This window comes from Dermacentor andersoni, chromosome 2 (genome assembly GCF_023375885.2).
Source record: "Dermacentor andersoni chromosome 2, qqDerAnde1_hic_scaffold, whole genome shotgun sequence".
Classification (NCBI taxonomy): domain Eukaryota; kingdom Metazoa; phylum Arthropoda; class Arachnida; order Ixodida; family Ixodidae; genus Dermacentor; species Dermacentor andersoni.
The window spans coordinates 5,985,480-6,013,417 of NC_092815.1; the positions used below are offsets into that span (position 1 = coordinate 5,985,480).

Below are 27,938 nucleotides of genomic sequence, written 5' to 3' on the forward strand. Positions count from 1 at the left end.
ATTTCTAAACAGTTCCGGCCTCGTAGTTCCGGATTCCCCAGTGCGGAGACGGCAATGATCTCGGCTTAGCAAACCCTACAGGCGTATAGACGACCATTCACAGTTGCGAATACACGCTTGTGATCTACAGGAGTACAAACGGCAACCCACGAAAACGAATATAAGTGCAAATGTAGAAGAAATAACTGGACACAAACTATGACTTTTTTTTAATGAAAATTAGTTCTTATTTTTTGCGTGCTGCTGCAAACCTTCTCATCACTTTTTCTCTTCCTTTAGCGCTCCAATTTCTTTCTTCTTTCTTGAGGGGGGTGGGGGGGGGCTCTCATTATAAAATCAGCGCGAGGCATGTCGGTAGAGTCAGTTAAAGTCCATATGGTGTATCTGAATTGCCTGAAAACATGCTTGAATTAACCATGGTATACGGGTTTTGATGATCGCGGCAGGTGGCACACCAAATAGTTCTTGCTATTCCCTTTGTATTCAATTTGAAAGCCTGTCATATGAAGTTGTCAAATAGTTCTTTTTGTTCAAATACTAGAAAACAAGAACAGTTGTTGCAAGGAGAAAGACCAATGCAAGTGTAGACTTGAAAATGCCGCAGGAGCATTGTAGTTCTGGCGCAGATGCACGAGTTCCTGAGTAAGCATATGGCACTTCTGAAGAACAGTTCCTGGTCATTAAATAAAGCATGCTTCACCTTAGGCAGGCTGCGAATTTGTTGTCTTAATTTAGACAAAGCAATCTGCATTGTTACAGGCGACTTCCGATAATTTGAACCTTGTCAGACCGTACATTTTGGTCAAAGTACACAAAAGGTCGAATTAACAAATTGCGGCAAAATGAACGGATTCATATCTTTTTAATTGCTTGAGAGTATTCTGTCATCATCAACAGACTACTTCAATACTGTATTACAATAACTATACATGTTGTCGTCGGTCAGAGGCTCACCGACCTCAACACTATCGTCTGTGCTGACAAAATTGCCAAGGAAAAATTCGTACAGGGCACACAGCAAGTCGTCAACATCACTGCAGAACAGGGTGCAGCCGACAATGTCATCGCAGTAAGGAATCAGTAGTGCTATGTGCTGAATTTCTTTTGTGTCCAAGGTTTTAGTAACCGATGCGTGCATGAAGGGGCACTGGTGCAGAGTCGTGGCTCTCATGGTAATGGCGGGCACCATGGACAACTCACCGCAGCGCGTGGCATCACTTCCTTGCTTCTCGATAGTGGCAGCTCCGACTTAGATATCAAGTTCTGTTACATACAACAAATGAGACAGACAGCGACTCTAAAGTCACTGCTTATGAGCAGGCATTCAACAACGATGTTTCATCTGTGCTGGCAATGAACAGCGGAAGCAGGTGACCATCTGCAGAACATCTCGAGCAACTCTGGATCTGTAGAGAACTTGCTCTCTCACTCTGTGCTCCAATGGCATAGATTGTTCCAATCGTGTATTAGAAGGTGTTGATCTGTGCCAGAAAGGTGTGCACGATCACGGAATTCACCGGCTACTCCGAATTCATTGAGGGAATCCACCATTAATTAAACTATTCTCATATTGATAAGGAAGCTCTGGCCAAAGTCCAAGGCATTAAGAAATTCCACTGGCATCTACATGAATGAAAATTTACTTTGTTGATAAACCCTCTTGTATTCATCCAAGCAAACATCAAGGACAGCAACTGCTTGAACACAGCAATTTCCTATAATCTTGTCAGAATATGACTGAGGTAAAGTGTGTCTCAGGAGACGAGAACATAAATACTGTCCGGACTGTCCATCGTCGAAAAAAATGAAAATATTGATGAAGTTACATGCACACGCATCAAGTACCTCTTACTCACAAATAAATTAGCACAGAAATAAGGCAGGACAAGACTGTCGAAGGTGTTACGGTTGACTACGAAAGAATGGCCAGAGCATGTTGACTCATAAGACCTCGAGTTGTACTTGAGACGAGCTAAGCATCGAGCTTGGTTATATATTATGTGGAAAGTGAGCAACTGGGGTGGGCACACTGGAATGACCAAAATGAGAGTATTAGCTAGATATTAGGTATGGTGGCCTTAGCTAATCAACACATGAACAATCATGTAAAGGTCATGGCATCCATCTCAAGTGTCACACGTTTGGAAAATGTGAAGGCAAAAGTGTGATTGCACACTTCGCACACTTTTTGTCATAATTAAATACATTTATGAAAAATTGTGGCAACTGTCCATTGGAGCGCACGACAGAGCTAGTGAAATCGCCGCACCTACTGGTAGTGGGCCGGTGCCGTCAACACCTTCGCAGAGGGAAGAGCAGCATGGGAACGCTGGCATAATGAGCAGCGTCTGAGCCAGTAGTGGAAGACGGTGACGACAAATGCGTGAGCAGTGGCACGAGCGCGTGTCTGTGACCACGTGACGTGTGCAATCAGGCATGCACCAGCCACACCCTTAGTAAGCCACAACTGTGGGGCAGCCAAAGAAGCGTGCTTGTCTCACACCCCGGAGGCCTGGGTTCGATTCCCACCCAGATCGAAATATACCAAATTTTCTTTTCAAAGCCACTGATTTACTTTATTTACAGGAACCTCCCTGAGAAATGTAACGTCAATCCGAGCATTTGTTCACCTGATTTTACTCTTTGCGGCATCGGCCATTTTTCGTCACGGCGCAGTTTCGCCAAGGTCGCATGTAGCGCTGCAAAACGTTGCTTCCGTGCGCAATGCCAGGAGCGCATGCGCGAGGAACCATGTGACTTTTCTTTGTGAGCTTTGGAGTGAACAAAAGTTCAGTTGTTTGGGACGCGTGGCTGCTTATACTCACTTAGCTCAGCCTTGCAGCGCGTTCCAACATTGGTGACACGGACGTGATCAGCAGCCACCGGGGTTAAGCATCAACGTCTCTATGACTTCGACGTCCATGATGGACGCTACGCCGACAGTCTCTTCAGTCGACGGTAAGCTGCCCCACTTTTGGACCGCAGACCCCGCACTCTGGTTTATTCAAGTAAAAGCGCAGTTCGCAGCACGACACAGCACAGCAGACCTTACCAAATACCACTGCGTCATAAGCAGTCTCCCACTGCCCATAGCCAGTGAAATGCGGCATCTTTTACTCGACCAGCCTAGTAAAAAAGCATATGCAATGCTAAAGGAAACCCTCATCCGCCGTGTCATGCCCCCCAAGTCGCAGCAACTACAGCAATTGCTTCGCGACACGCACCTCGGCGACCGTACTCCCAGTCAGCTGTTGCGGCACATGCAACTATTGCACGGCGAAACAACAAACACTGTAGACGGAGCATTATTCCGGGAACTTTTTTTGCAAAAGCTGCCGTCAAGTGTTTGCTTGGTTGTCACTGTGTCAGAGCAGAAAGACCTACCTGCGGTCATCGGCTCATGGCGATCACCACGCCCACATCACTGGCTGCCGTGCGAGCACCACAGGCTCAGGACGAACTTCAGCGAATGCGTGAAGATATTCCTCGACTGACTGAGACATTATCAGCTTTGCGCACAAGCAGGAAAGCACAAAATTTAAGCGAGCCATACGAACTACGCCTACGGACGTACTATGCCGAGCGAACTCGGCATAGTACGTCCTTCGTCCAGCCAACATGCGTCGCCTCTGCACATGGTCCCGAAATCAACAGGCAGCGATGGGCGTCCTTGTGGGGATTATAGGGAACTAAACTGTGTGACTGTACCGGACCGTTACACAGTGCCGCACGTCCACGACCTCACCAATTGCCTGCATGGCGCTAACATCTTCTCAAAAATAGATCTGGTGAGAGCATATCATCAGATACCTGCAGCACCAAAGGATGTTCCCAAGACTGCAATAACAACACCATTTGGAATGTTCGAATTTCTATAGATGCCTTTAGGCTTAAGGAATGCAGGCCAAACTTTTCAATGGTTCATGCATGGCGTTGTCCGGGGCCTCGACTTCTGCAAGGTTTACCTGGAGGATCTGCCGATTGCTAGCCGCACGCCCGAAGAGCACGAGAGTCTCCTACACTGCGTGCTACAGCGACTGGCAGAGCACGGCATTATTATCAATACGGCCAAGTGCGTGTTCGGGGTACCGTCGCTACCATTTTTGGGCCACAGCATTTCAAGCGCAGGAGTGCAACCACATCAGGACAAGGTCAAAGCAGTACGACGGTTTCCACAGTAAAAAAATCCGCCAGCTTCGAGAGTTTCTGGGGCTCAAACTTTTACCATAGGTTCGTTCCGAAGTGCGCCCACATCCTTCACCCGCTGCACAGCCTACTACAGTGCAGTCCACTTATAACGATATCGAGAAAGACGAAAAATATGATCGTTATAACCGATGATCGCTATATCTGGACTGCAGTTATATAAAAAAAAAAATGCGGAACATACCTTTGCAGCTCTGAACTCAAATTCGCTACTTGCTCTAAAGAATAGATGATGTAGAAAGTAGGCTGTGAAAAACAAACTTTATTTCTAGCGCCAATGACCGTGTCAAGGGTTAGGCGCCCCAAAATAGTCTGAAATCTGCACTTGCTTTTGCGGCAGCTTCAGCTTCACAACCGCGGTGTGCATGGATTCCAGCTGCTGCGCGAACACTGGCGGCAATCCTTTAGCACGCATAAAATCAATTAAGGAGTCGATCGACAACAGTGCACTTTGCGTGGACATAGTGGTCGGGGTCAAGGAGCCACTGTCAATCTCGTCACTCTCGGTGCTGCCGTCGCCACCGTCGCACAACTTTGCCGTCTGTCGAGACAGCACATCTTCGGCGATCGCCTCGTCGATGACCTCATCGCAGAATGAGGCAGCACTGTCTGCAGTCAAAAACTCCTCCATCGACGCACCACCTGTGTCACCAGTAGGAACGAGCTCCCAGAGCTTGGTTATGTCAGTGGCTTCCATCGTGTTGGTCTCAGTGAGTTGGGGAAGTTCGTCCTGACGCACAAAGCCCGCCTTTTTGAAGCAGTTGTATATGGTTGACTGCTTTACTTCATACCATGCACCATAAATGAAGCGCCCAGCTTTCAAAAGGCTGATCTTCAGGTCAGGGGGCCCGTCTGCATGACCCGACGTGCCAGGAGCTGTGCGGTCAATGGCTAAAATTAGCCACTCCAGCATGCGCCACCGATACAGGACTTTAAAGTTGGCGATCACGCCAGCGTCCAACAGCTGCAGGCCTGCCGTAGTATTCGGAGGCAGAAACAACAATTCAACAGATCTTAGCTTCGGGTTAACGCTGTGTGCGCTACAGTTGTCAAGTAGCAACACTGCTTTTCTTCCTTGGCCTTCAATTATACTGTCAAACTCGAGCAGCCATTCTTCGAACAGGTCGCGGGTCATCCACACCTTCTTATTGCTGCGATAGCGGACCGGGATGTGCTGATTCTTAAAGCGCGTTGGTTTCTTTGATCGCCCGATCATGAAAGGCTTGAGACGATGGCTCCCGTCCATGCTAACGCACAGCAACACGGTCACCCCAAGTTTCGAGTGCTTCCCGCCGGGGTATCGATCTCCTTTAAGAGCGTGAGTCTTCGACGGCAACATTTGAAAAAACAGAGCAGTTTCGTCGCAATTATATATGTCCTTCTCCGCGTAGTGCTCCAGCACGCCGGGCAGCTTTGTCTGCAGCCACTGCTGCTTTGCCTCTGTGTCCAAAGACGCCGCTTCCCCAACCATGTTTTTGTAAACGATTCCGTGCCGCTCTTTAAAGCGCTGAATCCAGCCTCCCCCAGGCTCAAAATTTGGGCGTCCCAGAAGAAAAGCGAAGTTTTTCGCTTTGGTGGCAAGTATTGGCCCACTAATAGGCACATTATGCGTGCGGGTTGTGACGAACCACTGGTAAAGCGCCTCTTCAACATCGGCGTACAAAGGGTCCCTAACCCTTTTCCGCTGATCGGCACGACCGCTGATAGCTCCTGCCTTCAAAATAGCAATGCTCCCGGTTTTCAAGATGGTTGATATCGTCGACTGGGCGAGCTCATACTTCTTCACGAGGGCGCTCACCTTGAAGCCGCGTCGAGAGTCCTGCAAAATATCCATCTTCGTGTCAAGCGACACAGCTTTGCGCTTTGTCACCGCCATCTTCAAACTGGGTTGTACCGTTGGTTGCACGCTGCTTCAGTGGCGTCAGCCTGCTATCGTGAGAGAGAGAGACTGAATGCAGGACGGGCGCCACCGCGTCGCATTGCTTGTCGCTTTTTTTTTTTCTTTCTCTCTCTTTCGGAGCGACTGTGGCCGACGCGCACGAAGCAGCTAGCGCCATCTTGTGGCGCGCTGCGCCTACTCAGGTACTCTCCGCTGCGCAGGCGTGGCGGGACACGCCTAGTAACATTGGGACGCGCAGCGTGGTAATGGAGGCAGATACGAACTTACGGAGGTAAACATCGCCTTGTGTCGACATCGTTCGTTTCAGGGAACTAAGCAACGCAAATGTTACGATTATTTTGCACAGAAAAAGCCATCCATACGGCAAAATTTTGATCGTTATATCCGATATGCGTTGAATAACCTCTCGTTATAAATGGTTTTTTTCCTCCATAGACCTAATGCATAAAATGACACTCTCATGTCGACCCATCGTTATAACCGATATATCGTTATATGTGGTATCGTTATAAGTGGACTGCACTGTAGCAGCATCAGGAACTAATGCAAGTGCCATTCAGTGGAACGACCAAGCCGCAGAAGCGTTCCTACATATTAAAGAGGCTCTCGCAAATGCTGCTCTGCTCGCATACCCGCAGCCCCGTGTTCTACAATGCGCAATGGTAGACGCCTCCGACGCAGCTATTGGAGCTGTATTGCAGCAGAAGTCGAGCGGAAGGTGGCGACCGATTTCCTTCTTCTCCAGAAAATTGAATCCGTCCAAACGACAGTACAGCACCTTTGGTAAGGAGCTCCTGGCCATATACGCTGCTATACGACATTTCCATCACTGTGTAGAAGGGCGAGAATCCTGTACTCGCGGATCACAAGCTGATGACCTACGCAGTGTGCGCGATCAGCCAGATATGGGTGCACACATGGCACGAGAGCTCCGCCAAATGTCGTACATCGCAGAATTCACAACGGATAAACGCCATGTCAGCGGGAAGGACAATGCAGTGGCAGATGCTCTTTCGCGCAGTCCAGTGAACGCCATCAGCCTACCAAGCGGCATCGACTTCACCGCACTAACGACAGCTCAACGCAGTGACAGGAAGTTGAAACACCTACTGAAGTCCACAACCAGTGCCTTGAAGCTGCAATGGCTGGATTGACCGACAGGATCTGTATGCTGTGACATTTCCACAGGTAGGGCCAGGCCGTTTGTGCCCCCCGATCTTTGCCGCAACATTTATGAATTGTTGCACGGCTTCTCGGATCTGGGGATTCGAGCCACTCAACAGTTGTGCACAGCTAGGTTCGTGTGGCCCGGAATAAACCAGGACGTCCGACGTTGGACACAGGAGTGGCTATCATATCGGTGCTCCAAAGTGCAGCGCCATACTGTGACCCCCTTAGGAACCTTCCCCGAGCCGGACACTCAATCTTCCCATGTGCATTTGGACCTTGTGGGACCATTGCCTTATTGCCAAGGGCAAAATTACTAACTTGCGTTGACCGTTTCACGTAGTGGCCGGAGGCCGTCCCCATCTCAGATATGACTGCCGATACTCTGGCCCCCGCTTTCATCTACCATTGAGTAGCGCGATTCGGAGTTCCATCAACAGGGACAACGGATCGCAGAACACTATTCGAGTCTGCCCTATTCGAGAACATCACGCAGCTCCCAGGAATCATGCGCATGAGAACAATGGCCTACCATCCCATCAGCAACGGTATGGTGGAAAGGTTCCATCACCAGCTGAAGACTAGCCTGACGGTGACTTCAAGTCACAGTTGGGTAGAGGTGCTACCCCTGGTTTTATTGAGAATTAGGACGGCTGTAAAAGCAGACATTGGCTGCCGCTCGACTGAACTCGTATACGGCACAACACTTCGCCTTCCGGGGGAGTTTGTTGCTGACAGTAAAAACGCAAACGCCCAGGCCAACAACGATTACGCGCTGCGACTGCAGGACATTATGAGCAAGCTACGCGCTGTCCCTCCACGTCTGCCAGCACCACGGCTTGTCCACGTCCACAGTGATCTCTCCTCTTGCTCTCACATGTTTGTAAGGCACGACGCCGTACAGCATCCACTCCAGCCCCCGTATGATGGGCCATTCAAGGTGGTGAAACGAGGAGAAAAGCACATCACGATCGACCGAAGTGGCCATCACAACGTGGTTTCGCTTGACAGCGCAGTACCAGCGCACATGGACAGGAACAGTGAAGTGCGTAAATCATCTCGAGTTCCACAGCCACAAGGACTACCAGCAGACCAGACTGCACCGGCCAAACCAGTCGTCGAAAGGTTCACGTGGAGTGGACGGCGCACAAGACCTCCGTTGCGAATGAACTTATGAACTGCAGCTCATTGTTGACCCATTCACTAGGGGGGGGGGGTATTGTAGCGCCGTGAAATGGCGCTTCCATGCGTAATGCCAAGAGCGCATGCGCGAGGAACAACGTGACTTTTCTTCGTGAGCTTCGGAGTGAATAAAAGTTTAGTTGTTGTTTGGGACGCGCGGTTGCTTATACTCGCTTAGCTCAGCCTAGCAGCGCGTTCTAACAGACACCTAAGGCTTTTGTCTTAAAAAGGAAGCTCTTCAGGTACTGTTTTACTTGTGGGAATATCCTAAAAAGCACATTCCAAGCTGCTGCTGATTTCATGGGACCGTTCCATGGAAGAACATTTCTTCTTTTGATGGCAGGAAGTAATCCAACCACATCAGCAGTAGCTGTCAAAGTGTTTCACACAATATTTGCAAGGAGAATGGTGGACGACAACAGCAGCCAGTTCATATTCAGTTTTGTGACTTTGTGGCAAAGGCAAAAAAATCTTTTTCATCACCGAATCATCCGGTGACAGATGGCGCTGCTGAAAATTTTGTAGGGACATTCAAGAGCTCAATCAATCCAAGCTTGAGAGCAGGAATGACCCCAGGCAACATATGAGAAACTTTCGCATGCCTACAGAACACCTGAATGACCAGCTGCATTACAGCAAAACTAATGACTGGAGATGAATTCAGCACAAAATTCAACCTCCTATGGCTCACACTACAAGAAATTGTGAGTAAGAGGGAAGGAAGATGACCAATAATCTCTTCAAAAGAACATACCTAGTGTTTACAAAAGTGACTCAATCTGGGCGAGTACAGAATCAACAAAATGTAGACCCAAGGCACTTTGAGCAGTGTTTTAGAATAAAGTGTATACCAGGTATGTCCGCAAGATTAAAGCATGTGGAAACACCACAGAGAACAACTGTTGCATGACAGCAGTCGAGACAAGAATCGAGAAGAATTGGAGAGGCAAGGTCGGCGCAAACAGAAGATAAGGAAACAATGGTCATACAAAAACCCGCAACAAGCAAGTCTCCTTTGGAAGCAATGGCACTACAAAAGTAAAGGAACACCAGCATTTCACCTCAAACGATAAGATACTGAGGCACTGCATATATTCAATGGAGGAATGCAAAACACTGTTCGTGCAACTTGCACAGCAACACACTGACACAGCATGCTGCTCAAGGGCCAGAGAGAATAAGAGGCCCGGAGAAACCTCTGGAATGACACGTCACATAGCTGTACGATATGTTCATCCAGGAATAAACTCAGTTGTCAGCTTGATGCAGCCTCCCCTGCAATTTATTTGGTGCATCTCACCCACATTATCTCTGTGCACAAATCAGGATTTAGTTTGTTTGCACATTCCTGTTTTGCGTGGTTATTCAATGTCCCCTTGACAAATGCAGGCACTGTAAACACACAATGCCCCTCAGGGCAGCCATTAGCTGTAACAACTGCACAGTCCTGCCTGCAGCAACACAAACAACAGAGGGATTCTCATCAAAGCATGCTACTGGAATCGTACAAGGAATAAAGAGGGAGTCAATGGTCGAGGCCTCTACAGCTAGGGAGGGTAGCTCTAAGAACATTCTACTTGTTTCTACTAAGCTCATTTTTAAAAATACTTCCAGTAGCATGCTCCCTGAGCCAGCACTCCACACCAAAATTTACTATGGTCCCCAACAAGAGGAGGCACCAAAGAGGCAATAGCTAAGTGCCAACCAACGTAGGTCAAAACTCCCCCGAATTGGGGCTAGATTTACAAAGTGCAGTTTCGCTGCACTCAGGGGTTCGTAAGCAAGTAAACGTGGAAAAACTAAAGGTGGGTGGCAGTGCACCTTACTGCCCATGGTGTCATGTTTTTCTCCTCAGGGCTAACAAACATTTTTTCAATAAAAATCTAAAAAGGATTACATTCCATTCCCAAGGGCCGAAAATATAAACATGGCGAGTTCCCGGGCACTTTCTCTCCACAGAAACAAGTCGGTTAATCGAAAGTACTATATTAAAATCCTGCGGTCATATGACGTGCAGGCTGCGCACGTGCCCTCCTAGAAACTTACACTCGAGCTCGTGCATGCGAAAGACCCTTTGGAAAAGGACAAGTTCCCAGGCGTGGTGTATGTCATTCCGTGTGCGGACTGTCGGTATGTCTACCATCGGTGAAACCGGCAACTTCAAAGCAAGACTTAAGCAGCACATGAATGACGTCCAAAAACGACATGTTGCATCGAATGCCTTGGCCGAACACTGCGCAACCACATCACATACGATTAACTGGGAGAAATCTCGCATGATTGCCAAGGAACGAAATCATTCTTTGCATCTTTGCCTCGAGTCCCTAATCATCCAAACCACGGTGCACACTCTTAATCGCAACGAAAGCAATCTGCTGCCTGTGTATGCCAGGTGCCTTAGTCATGTTTTGAGATACACATAAAAAGGGGCGCCAGCTCTGCTGCTTGTTTCATTGTGAACAAGGCTCCCGTGGGGGAGCTGAAACGTAAATAACTATTTTAAACCATTTTGGTCGGTGTCCAGACCTCTTCCTTTTAAGTATATATTAAAATTCGTGTACTGGTTGTCGGGTACTCATGTAGAATTCAAAAGGGCAGACTTTGCTCCTTATTTTACCCACTATTAATCAAGCCCTTCCTTCCCAACAAGAAACTAATATATAAGAATGCATAATGATTTTTAAACTGATTCATTTGACCCTGTGGACATCACTTCTGGCAAGAACAAAACATTTTCAGCAACTGTGTCTTACTGCTGATGCACCCTTGTTACATAACAATCCAATAAGATCACGAGATGGTACATCTTCCACAGATCACAATCACTAGCACTTGACTTTTCATCTACACTCCAATACACTTGCATGCTCCTTTTATGCCAGTAAATTGCTGTAGAGACTTTACAAGTACATGTACATTTTTTTGCTTGTGATAGGGTGCAAGACAATATGTGGTGTGTCGGCTGCTATGTTTAGCTATAAAGCATTTAAAAATATATACCAAAGGAAAATATTAACTCCAGCTAGATTGAAATATTAGGCTTCTGTAATAATAAATTCATCATCCACAGTGGGAACAGAGATTTTCTAAGCTAGAAAATAACGAAAAGGAAAAGTCAGAGTCGCACATCCTGTTATGGACTATGGTGCCTCCTGTAAGGTCAGCACTGGCCAATTGACACAGAGCGCCATAGAGGAAGGTCACATGGAGATTATGTCAACTCCTCCATTTTGGCAGGGGCAATTCAAATTGACAAGCAGCAGCAGTAGGTTCGATGGCAATTTTCTATGCATTAAAGCGACACATTTTCACACAGAAAATGACGATAGACTTCTAGATGAACAATCTATTGATCTAGGTTGACATGATATTTTCTATTAATTTCCCTTTAAAATTCAGCTGAAATATGCTAACTGTACTGGGTCATGCCCCCACTCACACTGCTTAGAGGAGAAATGTTCACACAGGCAAGATGGCTGGCAACTAGACTTGCCTTCATTGTCATGCTCCCAGCAATTGCCTTCATCTTGTCACCCCGTAACATCTTTTAAATTTTACTTTTCTGAATGCAGTTAAAGAAGAGCACAGGAGCATACAACACCTGACAAGGGTTCCTGAAGCTACATTTACCTTTGAAGCTACAAAGGCAAACTAAAAATTTAATTCTTTGTTTATAAAATGAAAGCATGCTGATTTCCTTCAACGTAGTCCACAATGCTCTCATTCCAACCATTTGTTCCGTTCTGTTTAACAGAACAGAATGAAACAGAGACACATGCATGAGCACTGTGAACACCGAGTAGTGGCATGTGAGTGAATGAACGGGTGTAGACGAACAGTTTTATGAGGGTTTCAGTATACATTATTTGCATTCAAACAATCAATATTGCTTGCGTCTTGTGGAAGTAATGTTATGGCTTCTGAATATGGTTTTCAAGTTAGTATTAGTGCAGTGCCATCAACATATTGAAATTGTGTGGCGTTTACACGTAGCTGGGGAATGTGATCAACATAAATTTCTTTTTTTGATAATGGGGTTCATAACCAACCCTAATGTACAGCATGTTTAACTGGCATGATGCAGTGCCTCACCTTGAAGTTGGCTGGATCCTTGAAGGTCTTCGAGCAGACAGTGCACTGGAAGGGCTCCTCCCCAGTGTGCCGGCGCATGTGCACCTTGAGCGAGGTGCTGTGCCGGAAGCACTGCCCACACACCTTGCACGGGTAGGGCCGCTCACCAGTGTGAATGCGCCGGTGCCGGCGGAGGTGGAACACGGTCGTGAACTCCTTGCCACAGTCGACGCAGGCATGCTTGGGGCCCCCCAGCAGGGCCTCAGTGTCCGTGCTGCTGGCACCGGCTGCAACGTGCTCGGCCAGGATGCAGTGTGCCTGCTCATCCACTGTTATGATGTCACCAAGCACCCAGATCTCGCTGCTCTTCTCACAGGGCTCCACCTGAAATCACAGCTCACTGCACTGATGCCACTTGCACAGTCTTTGCTAAGCAACAGAAGCAGGCTTGTTGCCAGTGCATGCTGTTTTTCCACATGCCCTAGTCATTCACCACAACATTTGAATCACACCTCAGGAGGCAAGTTTCGTAAACCAACATGTACTGCCACAACATGTAATGTAAACAAGCTTGTAATGCCAAATAAAGCACTATCTCACTAATTGAAATTTGCTACTGGCACCTTTCACACCTCTTTCTTGTTGCAACAGTAGTATGTTTTGATCAACATGTACAACCAGCCTTAGCCCTATTTCTGCACAAATTTGTGCAGGGGATTGATGTACTAATTCTGTGGAAACCCACAAGGTGGAGAGAAGTAGTCAATAAAGGGAAAATGAGACATCCACCCAAACATAGCTCAGTGCTACAAAGGAAACCCATATGGGTTCCTCGAAGGAAAAGCATCGCAGTTGAAGAAAAATCCGTCCTGGTTCAGGACTCGAACCCAGGGCCACCACCTTCCCGGCGCAGCCGCTCTACCACCTGAGCTAACCAGGCGGCTAGCAGATGGCAGACGAAGTCAAATTTATCAACAACTCAGAAGCAAAGGCAAGAGTTTTACATAATAGTTCTGCGGAAACCCACAAGGTGGTGAGATGTAATTAAACATCCACCCAAACGTAGCTAAGTGCTACAAAGGAAACCCATACAGGTTTCTCGAAAGAAAAGCTTCGCAGTTGAAGAGCCTTGCATTTCAATTTCATAGAATGCTGTGCTGGTTGTTCCAGGGTTTTGTGGCACACATTCTTCTCATTGTGCAATTCAATCAAATGGACCTCAACATATATGCTTCCAATTTCATGTGCATTTACTAGGAAGAGTCTACATTTCATTATATGCACTGCACAGAATGGTTGTTTGACACAATCCATTCTGATGGGAAATGCTTCTTTCAATTTGCAGCATTTTTTTTCTTTATAATTAGCTCAACATACAGGCTGAACTGTAAGTTGTTTTATGCAGTGCTCTAGAGAATGAATTCTAAGCTAACCGTGCACCAGTGCAACCGTTTTACATTTACAGAAACATGCATGATAGAAAACACGAGTGACAGCCAACAAGAGCAATTGCAGTAACTGGCACTTTAAATGACGATTATTCGGAAGATAAAGCTGACGCTACCGCTGTTCACATTGCTGTGTCCTGCAAGTTTGAGTAAAGATTCAAGGAGACCAGAATTTGACTAAACAGCAGATATACACTTGCTCAAGGTATTTTAGAGGCAAATTATATACAGTCAACTCTCGATAATTCCAACTCGAAGGGGCCCGAAAATTTGTTCGAATTAAAAGAAGGACTTGTTTTTGACGTATTCGAGCACCGTAGCATGACACATGAACAGTGCGAGTCGTGAAATATCGTGGCACACAAGCACACAGCGAGCAAGGACCACGACCATGCCGGCCAAGGCTCGCTTCCCAATAACAGCAGAAAACGAAACTTCAAGGGGCAGGCTAAGCGGGCGCCAGGCCGGCGGGGCTGGTGGCACCGGCGTGGAGACCGTCGAAGATAAGGGAGTTCAGAGGGAGGACAAGGAGACCGTACTTGCGAGGAAGGGTGGGAGGGAAGCAGATTTGCTTTCCCGCCAGCTTCCTGGGTGACACTAACTACCTCTGCCACCTACTGCCACTGGAGCAGCGGAGTTGCCGAGGCCAGACTGGGCCTCCCCTGCTGCTTCCCTCCGCATGCTCGCGTGTTTTAATGCGACAGCATTAAGGGCCCCATGTCACAGAAAATCCAGCGTCGATGTCCATCGTCATTTTGGAAAAAAAAGAAAACCCATACCCAGGCCCTCCATGTGGCGCAAGAAAGTTACTAGACTAATTGAATTTCTCAAGCTAAAATATGTAGAGACATTGTAAAGTACGACTTACACACAACCTGCATACATGATAACGTAGGATTGTAATTTGACTGTACGAGAAAACATAATTCTGTCACGCGAAGACTCAAAGAAACACCTTTTCCAGCGTTTCTACCATTCAAAGATCAGCCACAGTGTACGCCATTTGCGCATGCCGATGCGTGAGTATCTTGGGAGCCACGGAGTGGCGCGCCCAGTTCCTTGCGTCCATACCTCCAGATGGCGATCGCCTCGGCTACGCCACTGCCCAGCGCTTGGTGAAGGGGGTAGACGACTTGCACGAGCTGTCCCCTCAAGTGCAGTCGTGGCGTGCACGGTGCTGTAGTGGCTGCTAATGAGGCGAGATGGAAAATCAGCCGAGAGAAAGGTTTCGAGGTTGTCGAAGTAAACAGGGAAGTCAGAAGGTGTGGTGGTTTTGAATGAGATGGGATCCACTTCAATTGCAGGCTTGGACTAGAAGTAGGCTGGCGACTTGCTGGTTGCGCTGTTGCTTTTTTAGGGGGTGTACTGAATATTAAGAGTAGAAAGCAGACCGTTCTGGTATATGGCCTTTTTAGACATTCCAGGAGCATATGACAACACAGACCGCAACATTTTGTGGGATATTATGGAAGGGGAAGGCTTAGGTGACGATTGTCTACAGCTTTTGAGAGAGATTTACCTAGAAAATACCGTTTGCATTGAATGGCAAGGGATGAGGAGCAAGGAGGAAGTTGATATCAACGAGGGACTGAGGCAGGGATGATCTTCGTCCCCACTGATGTTTATGATGTACATGACAAGGATGGAGAGGGCACTAGAAGGAAGTAATATCGGGTTTAATCTTACAAACAGGCAGGTACAGTAGTAGAGCAGCAGCTTCCAGGTTTATTTTATGTGGACAACATTGTGTTGCTAGCTAACAACAAAAGTGATTTTAACGTCTGGCTAATATCTGCGGACAGGAAGGCAAGAATTTAGGTTTGAAATTTAGCATTAAAAAATCAGGTGTTGTGGTAGTCTATGAAAACAGTGAACAGACAGTGGAAATACAGGGCCAGGAAATACCTCTGGTAAAAGAATATACATACAGTGGAACCCCGATTATACGACTTTCTTGGGACCGTGAAAAAGTCATAAAATGCAGGCATCGTAAAATCTGAACATAAATTATGCCTACAAATGTACTACTTATTTCGCGCGAAGGATTTACGAGAAACTTCAATGTAAACCACTAACATACTCTGCCGCGATTCCTGCCAGCCAGCGCAAACATTAAAAAAAGTCGGCAAGTTTCTTTTGGACCTTGTTTGATCCATGAACCAAGAGCTTTCGCTCAAGCTGGGCAACGTCCAAAAGGAGGTCCTCTGCGGCATCGCATGAACAGATGAAGTTCCGGATGTGTCGTAGCACCTCAGCGAACGTGGTAGGCACAGGCACGGCATCTGTGGTGTCGGCACTAGGCAAAGCCTCCTCGATGGCATCATCCAGCAACACCTCACCGCAGATCGCAACGTTGTGGTCGGCCCCCACGTACTCGGCAAAGGTCGTGGTGAGGTTTAAACCCTCGAAATCGTCGTCGTCGAAGCCTCGAGCGGCATCGTGGTTGTTGTGTCCCCAGCAGAGGAGGCAGTCTCTCGCTTAAAGCCACAGTGCTTGAACGAGTTAGCGATTGTGCTTCGTGACACTGCGTTCCACAAACTGGCAATAAAACGAATGGCGTTGAGCACAGTGATCTTTTTTTTCCGACTCGCTGCGCTCCATAGCCGCCAGCCGACGCTGCACTAACCGCTTCCAGTACCCTTGCTTAACGCACTTAATGATGCAGCAGCTGCAGCTGGCTTGTGCAGTTGGGCGGAAAAAAAAACAACCTTTATTTTCCTCAGGCTGGATGTATCGGGTGGGTGGCACGGTGGGTTGTCCACGAAAAGCAATATTTTCCTCGCCTTGGCACCCATTTTGTCATATTGCTGAAGAGTGAAGACGTCATCCACGCCTTTTTGTCGAAGTTGTAGCTGCATGGCAGCGTCTTCAAGTTCTTAAAGCACCGTGGCTTTGCAAACTTTCCAACGAGCGTGGGCAGCCTCTCGGAACCATCCTCGTTAGCACAGAATAGTGCCGTCACACGCTCTTTACTACGCTTGCCGCCACGACAGCTGTCACCCTTAAACGCAAGGGTTTGCTCGGGCTGCATATGGTAAAAAATACCACTCTCATCGGCGTTGAAAACGTTGCAGGGCTTGTATGCAGCAATTATCTCCGGCAACGGCTGCATCCACTCGTCCACCGCCGAAACGTCCACGGAAGTGCTTTCTCCGCAGGAGCAGCTGTACACAATCCTGTTTCACTTTTTAAAGTGATCCAGCCACCCGTTCGATGCCTGAATGTTGTCGATTCCCATACGCAATGCCACAAGGTCCACTTTTTCTTTTAGAATGGCGCCGTCAACGTTGATCACAGAGCTCCATGCTTGATGCAGCCCCTTGACGAGAACTTTTTCTAACTTCTCATGCTGTCCTTCTTTTGCCGCTTTCCACTTAAGCCCGAACTTGCTGGCATTGTGCAATATCACCGCTTTGTTTGCCAGGATCGTCCTAAGCGAAGATTTGGGTGTTCCCTCATCACACAGACGGCGCTAAGCCCCATGAACTGCGAATGTGGAAAGGTGTAATGGTTCCAGGACTTACTTTTGGAAATGCGGTTGTTTGCTTTAAATCAGGGGTACAATCAGGACTCGAGGGAACCAAAGGTCAGTGTGATGCCTCGCATTGGGCGCTCACAGGAAGACTACAAATGAAGCTGTGCAGGGTGATATGGGCTTGACTAGTTTTGAAGTGAGAGAAACTCACAGTAAAATTGATTATGAAAAACGACTGAGGAATACGGAAGAAAGTAAATGGGCTGGGAGAGTGTTGAGGTATTTGTACAGGGAAAACATTGATTCACAGTGTAGGAAAAGAACTAGGAAGCTTACCAGCAAGTATGCGGCCTGTAGGGTGGGCAACACAGCAACAAAGAATGTCAAACGGAGAATCAGAGAGACTGCAATAATCTCATGGGTGGTGGCAATGGAAAAGAAACCTGCCATGAGTAACTACTTAAGAGGAAAAAATGAAAGCAGGAAAGAAACAATTTATGATAACTAAAAGGGAAGCTCATTCATTACTCTTCGAAGCGAGATCAGGATGTCTTGGAACACGGACCTATAAAGCGAGACATAAGAATGAACAAGAAGCATGTGCTTGCTGCGGTAAAGCTAGGGAAATGATGGAGCATGTTTTATTAGAATGTGAAAATATATGCCCAGCGGTCAATTCAGGTGCCACTGGCCTCCTTGAAGCCCTTGGGTTCAGCGAGAGCAGTGGAAAAGTAAACATGTCCGCAATAGTGATTAGTAAAGGCGATTAGAAGATTGGTGGAAGAAAAGTAGGGAAACGACAAAAAAAGGAGACGTACAAAAGCAAATTCGCTATAGGGGTTATAGGGCGCTAAATTTGCTTATGGGAATTCATTGTGGGTGCTTTTTTCATTTCTTTTGTTTTACCTAGGTAGGACATTAGGCAGCATAATAGCAAGAGCTTGGTGGCACAACCCACCGCCCCGTTCCAAAGGGGACGCTGCGGCATATATCCATCCGTCTGTCCGTCCGTTCGTTTGTCCGTCCATCCATCCATCCATCCATCCATCCATTCATCCATAGGGGGCCAGAAAATTTGGTTACGGGGATTCATTGTGGGTGTTTTCCGGTAAACATTACGGTTACGTACGCTCCAGTTGCCGGAAAACGTGAGAAGCAGTCAAGGATCTTTGAATGCTATCATGTTCCACGCTTAAAGGCGAAGCTTAAGCGTCCTCCAAAAAAATTTTTTTTTCTTCATCTGCTGGCAGATCGGCGCTGTGTTTACCTTCTTCGTCCTGCATTCTTAACGCCAGTCATGTCTTATCAAAATGACGAAGTCGTTGCCACTGATCATCATCACATTGATGTGCTCCCTTCTGTTGCAGCGACACCGCATTCAAAACACAAGGAGAATGAGGTACTGGATGTCGCTTTCGCGTCCTTGCCTTCAAGGTCTGTCTCGTCATACAGAATCGGATATGGCACTCTGTCTCCAACAACCTTTCCATCAGGACCTCTCAGTTTAGACATGTCATTGTAAGAAAACAAGCGTGAATGAAGCCAACCAAAACAAGTGCGAGTGAGAGTTGACGCGAGGAGACGATAGTGCAAAACAAGCGGTCCGGCTGAACGAGACGGGAGTACGAATAGAGCGGTCGGGCAGGCACGCATGATGCCAGTTTCCCGCAGTGAGCCATGAAAAATCGGCCCAGGACCAATCACTCCTGTGGCGCGTCTTGCCGCTAGCATAGCTGGAACATTAAGGCACGATGCAGAAACAGCGACCTGGCCATGTGAGAGAGGGCAAAATTGAGGGGTTTTTGGTAAGCCTTTCCTCTATGGTGGGGTCACAGAAATGCTGGTCGGAGGCACCGCTGCGTGATTTGGCGCACTGCTGAGAGCATTGTCGGAGCATAGTATGTTCGAACTAACTGTCGCAAATGCTTGCATGTTCAAATTACTGGACATTTTCGCCCACTGGAATACACATAACTCTGACAGGACCACGGCGCCAGCTTGAGTAAACCGGAAGTTCGAATTAAGCGTGTTCGAATTAACGAGATTCGACTGTATAGAGAAAAGGGTTTGACCATGTATCGGGTACATTTCCGTGGTCCTTTAAAGCATGAAAATACAGCATACCTGCCAACACTCCCGAATTTCTCGTAACATTTACGAATTTAGGGTTATTCTATGATTCTATTCTATTTTTTTTTTTATTCTATGAGTTCCATGAAAAATTAGGTGTTGAAATTTGAAGTGGCACAATACAAAAAAAGATATCCATACAAGAAAAATTCTGATGGTGGCAGCCCAAGATCGCATTTGCCAGAGAGGAAGTTGCTTCGAACAAATTTATCCAGACAAGTTCCTAAAACAAGTCTATTCGGCAATAGCAAAGTCTTTGAAAAAGTTGCCATCATCTAAAATAATGTGTGGCTTGTCATTTTCCTTGTACTTAGTACTGTAGGACGAAACGAACACTGGATGTGAAGCGGACACGAGGTGACACAGGGGAGCACAAACTACCAACTGGTTTATTTTCAGATCATACCACAATTTATAAAGCACACGACGACACATTGCAACTGAGTGAACTATGGTTATAGCAGATCCCATCAGATCGCGTTCTCATGTTCTATTATTATTCTATCAGTGCGTTCTGTGTGTGTATGCATTCCCTGCTTGAGTGATTTCAGCTTTAGTAAGCATGACTGAAGGTGTGCTCACACATTTGTTGTTTTCTTGTTCTATTGCTAAAGCTTCTCGGATTTCCCTAGTCATTTTATCTTTTTCTTTAGAGACAACTGTTGTGTGGGAGAAGTAAGCTGCACATTTGCATGTTCTATGATGCATGGCCAGAATGCTGGATATGGCTGTTTGTTCGCATATGTAACGATGTTCTCTAAGCCTGTCGTTACACCTGGCCCACGTATACCTTGCCACATTTAAGCGGAATCCTGTACACCACATTACTTTTGCAGACTATGCATCTTTGCGTTTGTTTTACGCTACATGTTCCCTGCACGTTTTCGTTGTCCGAGTTCACTTTCTTGCATAGCCCTCTTAGGTTGATTGGTGCTGAAAAGAGCACTGTTACATTGTGCCTTTCAGCCATCTTCTTAAAGCAGTGTGACAGGTTGTGGACATAAGGGACAATGACGGCTCGCTTATTTTTGTCACTTTTTTAGGCGAGTGATTTGCATTATCATTTTCTCCTCAATTTACACTATCATGTTGTCAGGGTATCCACTTTTGTTTAGTCTATTAATCTGTGTGCTCAGGCTACCTGCGACTGCGTGAAAGCAGGATGTCTTAATTGCCTGTTCAATAACCGATTCTGCTATTCCACTTTTAATAATCTTTGAATGGCTCAAGTCTTAGCGTAAGATTTCTTTTTCTCCTCTCGTTTTATATGACCAACAGGTGTGACCATGTCCTAGACTTATATTTAGGTCAAGGAATTGTATTCTCGAATCTTTTGGTAGCTCATGCATAAGAGAGAGGCCACCGTGTGCCTCCTGGAACATGTTTAACATTCCCTTGATGGTAGCAGCGCTAAGTTTGCTATACTCAGTGCATACAAGATAATCATCTACATGTCGGAAGCACCGGATTACACTAGTGACCTTGAGCATTTCTGTAAGTCGTCTGTCTCCAGCCGCAAGAAATAATCCGACATCACAGGAGCTAAGCATGACCCAACAGCAATTCCTTCTTTCTGGACAAAAATATCCCCCTATTATTCGATCAACGCAGAGTCTAGGTACGTTCTCAGGAGGTACAAAAAGCTGTCCACAGGACATTTGCAAATGTCTTGACACAATCTTCAACTGTCTTCAGTGTCTTTTCCTTCGGTATGTTATAATATAGTTCTGTGGCTTCAGCGGAAAAACAGTGGATTGGCGGAGACTTATTTAGGAAATCAAGAACTTGCTGCGAATAATTTGTTTTGAACAGGTCACCGACTGGTAGGACTGAGAGACAGGTTTTGAGATAATTAGCAAGGGCATGTTGACAGCTTCCTTTATCTTCAGCTCTTGTTCTGAATGGGTGACCCTCTTTATAGGTCTTGACCAAAAAGAATGACCAAAGAGTCAATGTCTTGCATTCTTTGAGGTCCTTTTCTGGTTTTGCGAGTCCCGTATCATGGCATTCCTTCTCTGCCTTTTCCTTTGCCTGCCCTATTTTCTTTCTTTCTAAACTGCTCTTTTCAAAGTTCTTCAAGATAGCTTGCATGGCCAATGTTTTGCAATCTTCGGCATTAAATATTACGAAGGCGCTTATTTTGCCTGACAGTAGAAGCCCGAGGTTCTCATTTTTCAGAAACATCACAACCTTTCTTGTACCAATTGTTCTTTGGTAATGAAACTCCTACCTTTCCCCTGCTCTTACGGCTTCTTTTATTCACGCAACCTTTTCTTGTTCTGGAGCCTTGTCGGCAATGCTTCGCACGGTTGCCAAGTACTCTGTTGGTGTTACTTTCGGTTGAACTGCGTATTTAGGTCCTTTCTGTACAGCTTGTAGGACTTGACAAGGAAGATCTTGTCTTGTGAGGTTGATCACACTATTTTCCTCGGCCATACTACATTTTTTCTTCCTTGGCAGGGCTATGAAATACAATTTCCACAGCACTTGTGCTTTTTCTTCAGCTGAATCATATAAACACCTGGTCATTGTTCTTGTATGCCGAGGGTCCAGTGTTGACTCACAGACGGCAACAATGTCGTGCCTGACAAAACGTATTTGCCTCCAGGTTCCCGCTTGAAGAATCTTGCACAGTCGCCTAGAAGTCTTCTCCGATGGTGCCATTTTTCCAAAAAGCTGTACCAGTACTGGAGTGCATAGCTCATTTGAAACAGCTCATGTGAAGATCCACGCTCAGAGTCTGGCTCCTGCAATCTTGTAGACAAATTGGTCTACCCGTTAAAAATGCGGGACGTTATTAGCACTTGGGCCTGATGTACACAAAATAACATTTACTTTAATATTTTAATAGGGCAAGAAAAATGAATACGCACCAACTAGCCCAATTCATAGCTCTTCTAAATGTTGCTTGTCAGTCTGCGCTGTGTTAGGATTGGCCTGCAGCTATTTCAGCCCGCTGCACGTGTGCTGATCCAACCGGGACGGTGGCGCACTTCAGAGAACTGCGGATAACCGGCAGCCACGTGGCGAGGGGTCAGCTCAGGGGAGTTCTCGAGGGGAGGTAATTGGCGGAACCTCCCCATGCGCTTTTCGAGACACCAGACAATGTGCTACCCGGGCGCGCCACCCGGGACGGCTCTGAGTTCGACGAAGCAGGCTTTGTGCGCAACACGACAACACCGCCCTGTTCTGCTATGAGTGGGGGAGTTGGCGCGGGAATGCCGACGAGGGCTCCTTCCCACACGCCGACCAAGACGCAAGACAATGTGCTACCCAGGCGCGCTACCCGGACGGCTCAGAGTTCTACGAAGCCCCTCTGACGTCGGCTCCGGACCATTACACCTGTGTGTGTGTGCGGCACGTGTATGTGAGCCCTCCTCCTCCTCCAAAAGGGCGGGTCATCTCCAATGACGTCGAACTATGACGTCGAGCAGAGTGCTTATAAGCAGCGATTGTCGGTTGCTAGTGAGTGCTCGTTGTCGTGCTCGAAATGTACTCGTGAGCTGTGTGCTCGTAAGCTGTTTGCTGTATGCTCGTCTTGCGGGCTCCATTTGGGAGTCACGCTAGACTATCGATGTATCTCATGTTCAACTGTAAATAACATGTAAATAAATCCTGCTCTCCTAAGTCCCGACGAAGAGTCAAGCTCCTTCCTACAGCTACGACTGCCAAATCTTACAGCCGCTTGAAGTTTGTTGCTGCTTCTGCACTAACTCTAATGGTAAATCATCATTATTAAAGTGCTTATGTATCCCACAAAAAGTACACTCAGGTAAAGCCTCTCCCCCACCTCCTCTTCCTGTTGTGTCTGCGGAATTTTACAAATTTTGTAGTGCACAAGTTGGCAGGTATGTTATAATCACTGATTAGATGCTGCAAGATTAGTGGTTGCTATTTTCTGCAAACCTTTTCATGGATGCACGTAATCTTTGTTTATGTTATATAGAGTCAAACCTACAGACGGTACCAGTTTAATAACATATTGGATATATCAATGAACAGCCACAGCACCACAAAAAATTGTGTGGTTTAGAGTAAAATAAACCGCTTAGAACAACGTTCCATGCCACACTATCAGTTATAATAATTAAACCTGACTACTGGGCATCTGTGCTGAAAGAAAGAAGAATGCAACATCCTGGAAAAAATTTGCGAGCCGCCCGAGACCCCTTCGCCACCTTCGAAACAGGCGGGGAGATGGGACGGAGGCGCACCATGCGTGCGGGGCAGCGTGCAGAGGGCACAGCGCATGCAGCCATGTGCGGTGGCTAGCGCCTTTCTTTTCCAGGATTTTTTTATTCTTTTACCTCTTGGAACAGACACACAGTAGCCAGATTTATTTGATACAACTGATAACGCCACGTGGAACCATTTTAGCAGGCACGTTCATTTTACCATAGAACACACAAATGTTCACGGTGCTGAGGCTGCTCATTCTTATATCCGAGTAATTTTGTAAGTGGGTTCGACTGTACTTCTTTCCCTCTAATTAAAATGTTTGATATTGGTCCCCTCAGTCTCTCCTGTATTTTTTCTTTTTTCCGAGCAACCCATTTAAGAGAGTTATTGGTTCTAGCAATGCAACTTTCTTGGTGCCTGAATACTGTTATAGGTTGGTTCAATTGCACGTGTCCTTCTACCAAATAATAATAGTTAGTAGTGGCGCTTGTTCAGCTTACTTCATCCTTGTTGATATTTTTTTTTGTGCATTTCCTGAACCAGTATTTTTTTTTTACCTTCTTTCCTTTAGCAACCACAGCAAGTAGAGCAAGAAGTTCTTCATGACCCAGCACAGATGTTACGTGGTCACAATTAACCGCTGGTGAGCACCAGCTGACCTACCTTACAAAGGACGGTGGTGTCGTCCACAGTCACTCCTGCAGAAGCCATCACCTCTGCCGCTGTGATGTCCTGCTGCACTTCTTCGACCGCCTGCACCACCGTGCCATGAAACTCAACTTCCTCCATGTCCTCGTCGGGCACCAAGATGGTCTCGACAGCATCGGTTGCTTCCAGCTCACTTGATGCGGCTTCCATCACCTCTGCAGCCACTTCAAGGGCCTCATCAGGTACCACTTCACCGGAAATCACATCATCAGGCGCCACTTCATGAACCAGAATTTCACCATCATCTTGGCCTTCATTCTTGACTAGCACACTGGCCGATATCTGAGCCAGCAGGGTCTGTGGGCTTGGCTGGCCAGACATGCTCCAGGGCACTGCACATTCAGCGAAGAGTCTCAGTCAAGCGGCACAAGCAGCGGCACCAGTGTATGCGCCACTCGCCCCACAGTGGAATACGCTGATGCAGTCACAACTAGAGTCACTGTTCACCATTCTCACTGATACTTTCAAGAGCTAACGGTTCATATCATGGTGACAAATGTCAGCATTTATCTCCAGTAAACACAAATTGACAGTCACCACAAACCGAAAAAGGTTAAGGCTCACTCTTTTGATTAACACACGTGCCATCCAAATTGTCATAGAGACAAAAGCACTCTCTTTCTCATGACTTTTGTATTCCCTGCGGGGCTTTTAACTCTAATATTTTAATCAATATCCCTTCAACATTATTCATGTCCATGCTACAAAACTGCTTCCAGGGATGCAACAATTGCACAAAACATGCTTTCTTCTAAGACAATAGCTTCAAGCATCTTTTCATATGCACAATCATGCAAATCTTGTTGACAGGCTTCCATTAAAGCCAACATCACATTCCTTTGTTCCTGTAAGCACGCACTGTGTGCACAAAAAGAAAACCAGGGCCTAGTCTCACGTATGATCAGGTAGGTAAGAGGCCATACCTATTGTTATACATCTGCAATTTTTGTACTGCTCATAACGATGATGCCTGTAACTGTGTAGATTGTATGCTGCTACCTAGTTCCCGTGAAATGTGTAAATTAGGTATTGGGAGTGGCTTCAATCATATACAATAACGTTTCGTGCTTACTGCAGTAGACTTTAGCAATCCAAACGAAATTTGCACTCATAACAGTGGACGTGACTGCAAAGCCCTAATAGCCGACACTGGCATTTTCACAATGTAGTGCAAAATCAGCTGGATGCTTTCTGGATATGCCTATACAGTGCTCATTTAGTAGGACAATATAAGCACAGAAAAAATCAGAAGTGTGTTGAACTAGAGAAGCTCCCACAATACCCTACTTTTTATACACATGGCGAATAAATGACAGCACACCAGAAACTGTGTTAAACAGATAATGACAATGTTAGGCTGAACATTGGAAAAATATGGAATGTATTCGTTGTGCCACAGTTTTCTCTTTTTTTTTTTTCGGCTAGCATTAAACTGTATTTCATGGTTGTCACTATCACCAACTAGTCCAATGAAGTGTACACACTGAATAGTTTCCATAATCATGTCGAGATCATGCAGCCAACATAGTAAAACCATTTAATTAACGCTGAACATTTAAACAACCTCGAATATGTGTGCCAGACAAATTATTTAGATTTTGTTAGCACTGAAACAACACATATGCAAATACCTCCTTCGTAGTTATAAAAGTGGAAAAAAAAAATGAGACAGCAGCAGAAGAGGGGACAGGCGCTTACTAAAAATGCAATGGCGTTATAAAAAGTGTGTACATTACATACAACAGTGCACACATATGTGCATTGTTTCTCACAGAAACTGACAGGGGCATGCGAATAGCGATTTCTGAGACTGAAACAAATTGTGCCATAATCAAATCCAACCTGGAATAGTTTTACAATAATGAATAGCCATTGTCACAATTAATATAAAATGATGTTCACATCCTGGTATTCTTAAAGTTAGCAAAGGAGCATTAGGAGCAGACAAGCAGCTTCATTGCATACACAGTACTCATCAGAGTGGGAATGATCGCCATGCAGCTTGTAAAGTATGGGTACCTAAGTGACGTAGCCTGTGCCACAACACAAGTTCTCACATTTTATGCCTGTACAATGCCCGAGGGGATGAAAATTTACTATACTTTTGCTCCAATTTTATCTTTAATTGGGCAGTAAACATTTTGAAATATTATAAAGGTATTAACAAAGTACTGACACCTATGAATAGTGACTACTCGATTTGAAGACCGAATCGAATAGAACACGATTCGATTCGTTATTTGAAAGTTCTGAATATTCGCACACCCCTAGAAACAGATGATCAGAACAAAAATGATGTTTTCAGCACATGTAACAAACTAGGAAAAGTGTGTGCAGTTGTGCAATGAAGTTTAGAAAATAAACTGCATGCATGGTTCGTGCACAGCTATCACACCATTCACAACCTTCCGGAGAGTGGCGGTTTATGACATTCCTATGTCTTTTGGTGCATTAGGATTGGCATGTCAGTGTATGAATGAGCATCACAGACATCATACGCTGAAAGGAATCCCAGCGCTGTCAAATCTGTCTGGTCTAGCGTGGCTACTTCTTAAGACTTGATGATGAAACCAAGTCTCCTTTTAAACTCGTAGATCAGCTGGCATGTAAAATTATCGAGGCATACTTCACTGAACACAATTAAAGCGTGTACACATCAAGCCTCTGTGATGAGGTGGGGACACCACCAAGGATCAAGTGAAGGTACATAAAAAGACCAACAAGCTGGGGTGCTCAGCGTAGTGTGTCATTTGTGCCTTTACTTGATGCTTGTCCATAGCACTGTTCCCGCCTGAAAATTAAATAACCAACTGACGATTTACAAAATGGTGAGAACAACGGATGGTTGTCTGATGAAGACCTAGTGATAAACATGTGACCATTCCTTAGCGGGAAAGCAAGAAAGTGGCATGAGCGGCGACCTCCAGACAAAAGCCTGAACTTTGGCTTAAATGAAAGGAGAGTTTCCTTCGTTTCAGCAGTAGCATGAGGCACTACTCTACTGCTTTAAGTAAAGTCAGGCAAACTCACTGGAGAAGCAGTGACTTTGCCTCGCTGAACCTGGACTGTCATCGCTTCTTACGCTTAACCATCGACGGCTTACCTAGAGATCTGCAATGACAGGTTCTAGCAAAAAATCCGAAAATGCTTGAAGTGCTCTTCGAGCTACTAAAACTATTTCTGAATTCCTGGTCTGAACAAAGCTACAAGATCAGACAACACTTCGCAGGGACGGCAAGCATGAATCACTTGGACGAGAAGTGCCCATCAGTGTTGTAAGGTGTCAGCTCTAACTTTGGCACGAGCATTGCAAGTCCTAAAACCTAGCGTCAAAATATGAAGGGCAGGAAGAAGCAGAGGAAAATTCTAAACATGTCTCTATAGTGAATGAGATAGTCCAACTTGTGTCATCAAGTTTATTAAAAAAAAAGCATGTACAACTCGAAGTGAATGGCGAGACTATGCAAGCTCT

At 46.2% G+C, this 27,938-nt stretch overlaps 2 protein-coding genes and 1 long non-coding RNA gene across 6 annotated transcripts in view; 1 reads left to right on the forward strand and 2 right to left on the reverse strand.

Annotated features, from left to right (window-relative positions):
• The window catches only part of LOC140216058 (uncharacterized), a 31,914-nt gene extending 19,294 nt beyond the window's left edge, over positions 1-12,620 (forward strand). The window contains exons 2-3 of the long non-coding RNA XR_011892694.1: positions 12,028-12,101; positions 12,540-12,620. This is a non-coding gene — a long non-coding RNA (uncharacterized lncRNA). The remainder of the gene's footprint in view (positions 1-12,027; positions 12,102-12,539) is intronic.
• The window catches only part of LOC126542919 (uncharacterized), a 50,463-nt gene that overhangs the window by 11,976 nt on the left and 10,549 nt on the right, over positions 1-27,938 (reverse strand). For all 4 annotated transcript variants that reach the window (XM_072286328.1, XM_072286329.1, XM_072286327.1 and 1 more), the window contains 2 exons: positions 24,422-24,798; positions 12,548-12,910 (listed from right to left, as the gene is read on the reverse strand). In XM_072286328.1, the coding sequence (XP_072142429.1) occupies positions 12,548-12,910; positions 24,422-24,787 (729 nt within the window). In that variant the 5' untranslated portion in view covers positions 24,788-24,798. The remainder of the gene's footprint in view (positions 1-12,547; positions 12,911-24,421; positions 24,799-27,938) is intronic.
• Positions 4,252-7,069, reverse strand: LOC126543040 (tigger transposable element-derived protein 4-like). The gene is made up of 2 exons (XM_055077577.2): positions 5,430-7,069; positions 4,252-4,820 (listed from the first exon to the last, which is right to left on the reverse strand). Exons 1-2 carry the CDS (start codon positions 6,080-6,082, stop codon positions 4,493-4,495), a joined length of 981 nt encoding a protein of 326 aa, XP_054933552.1. The 5' UTR covers positions 6,083-7,069; the 3' UTR covers positions 4,252-4,492.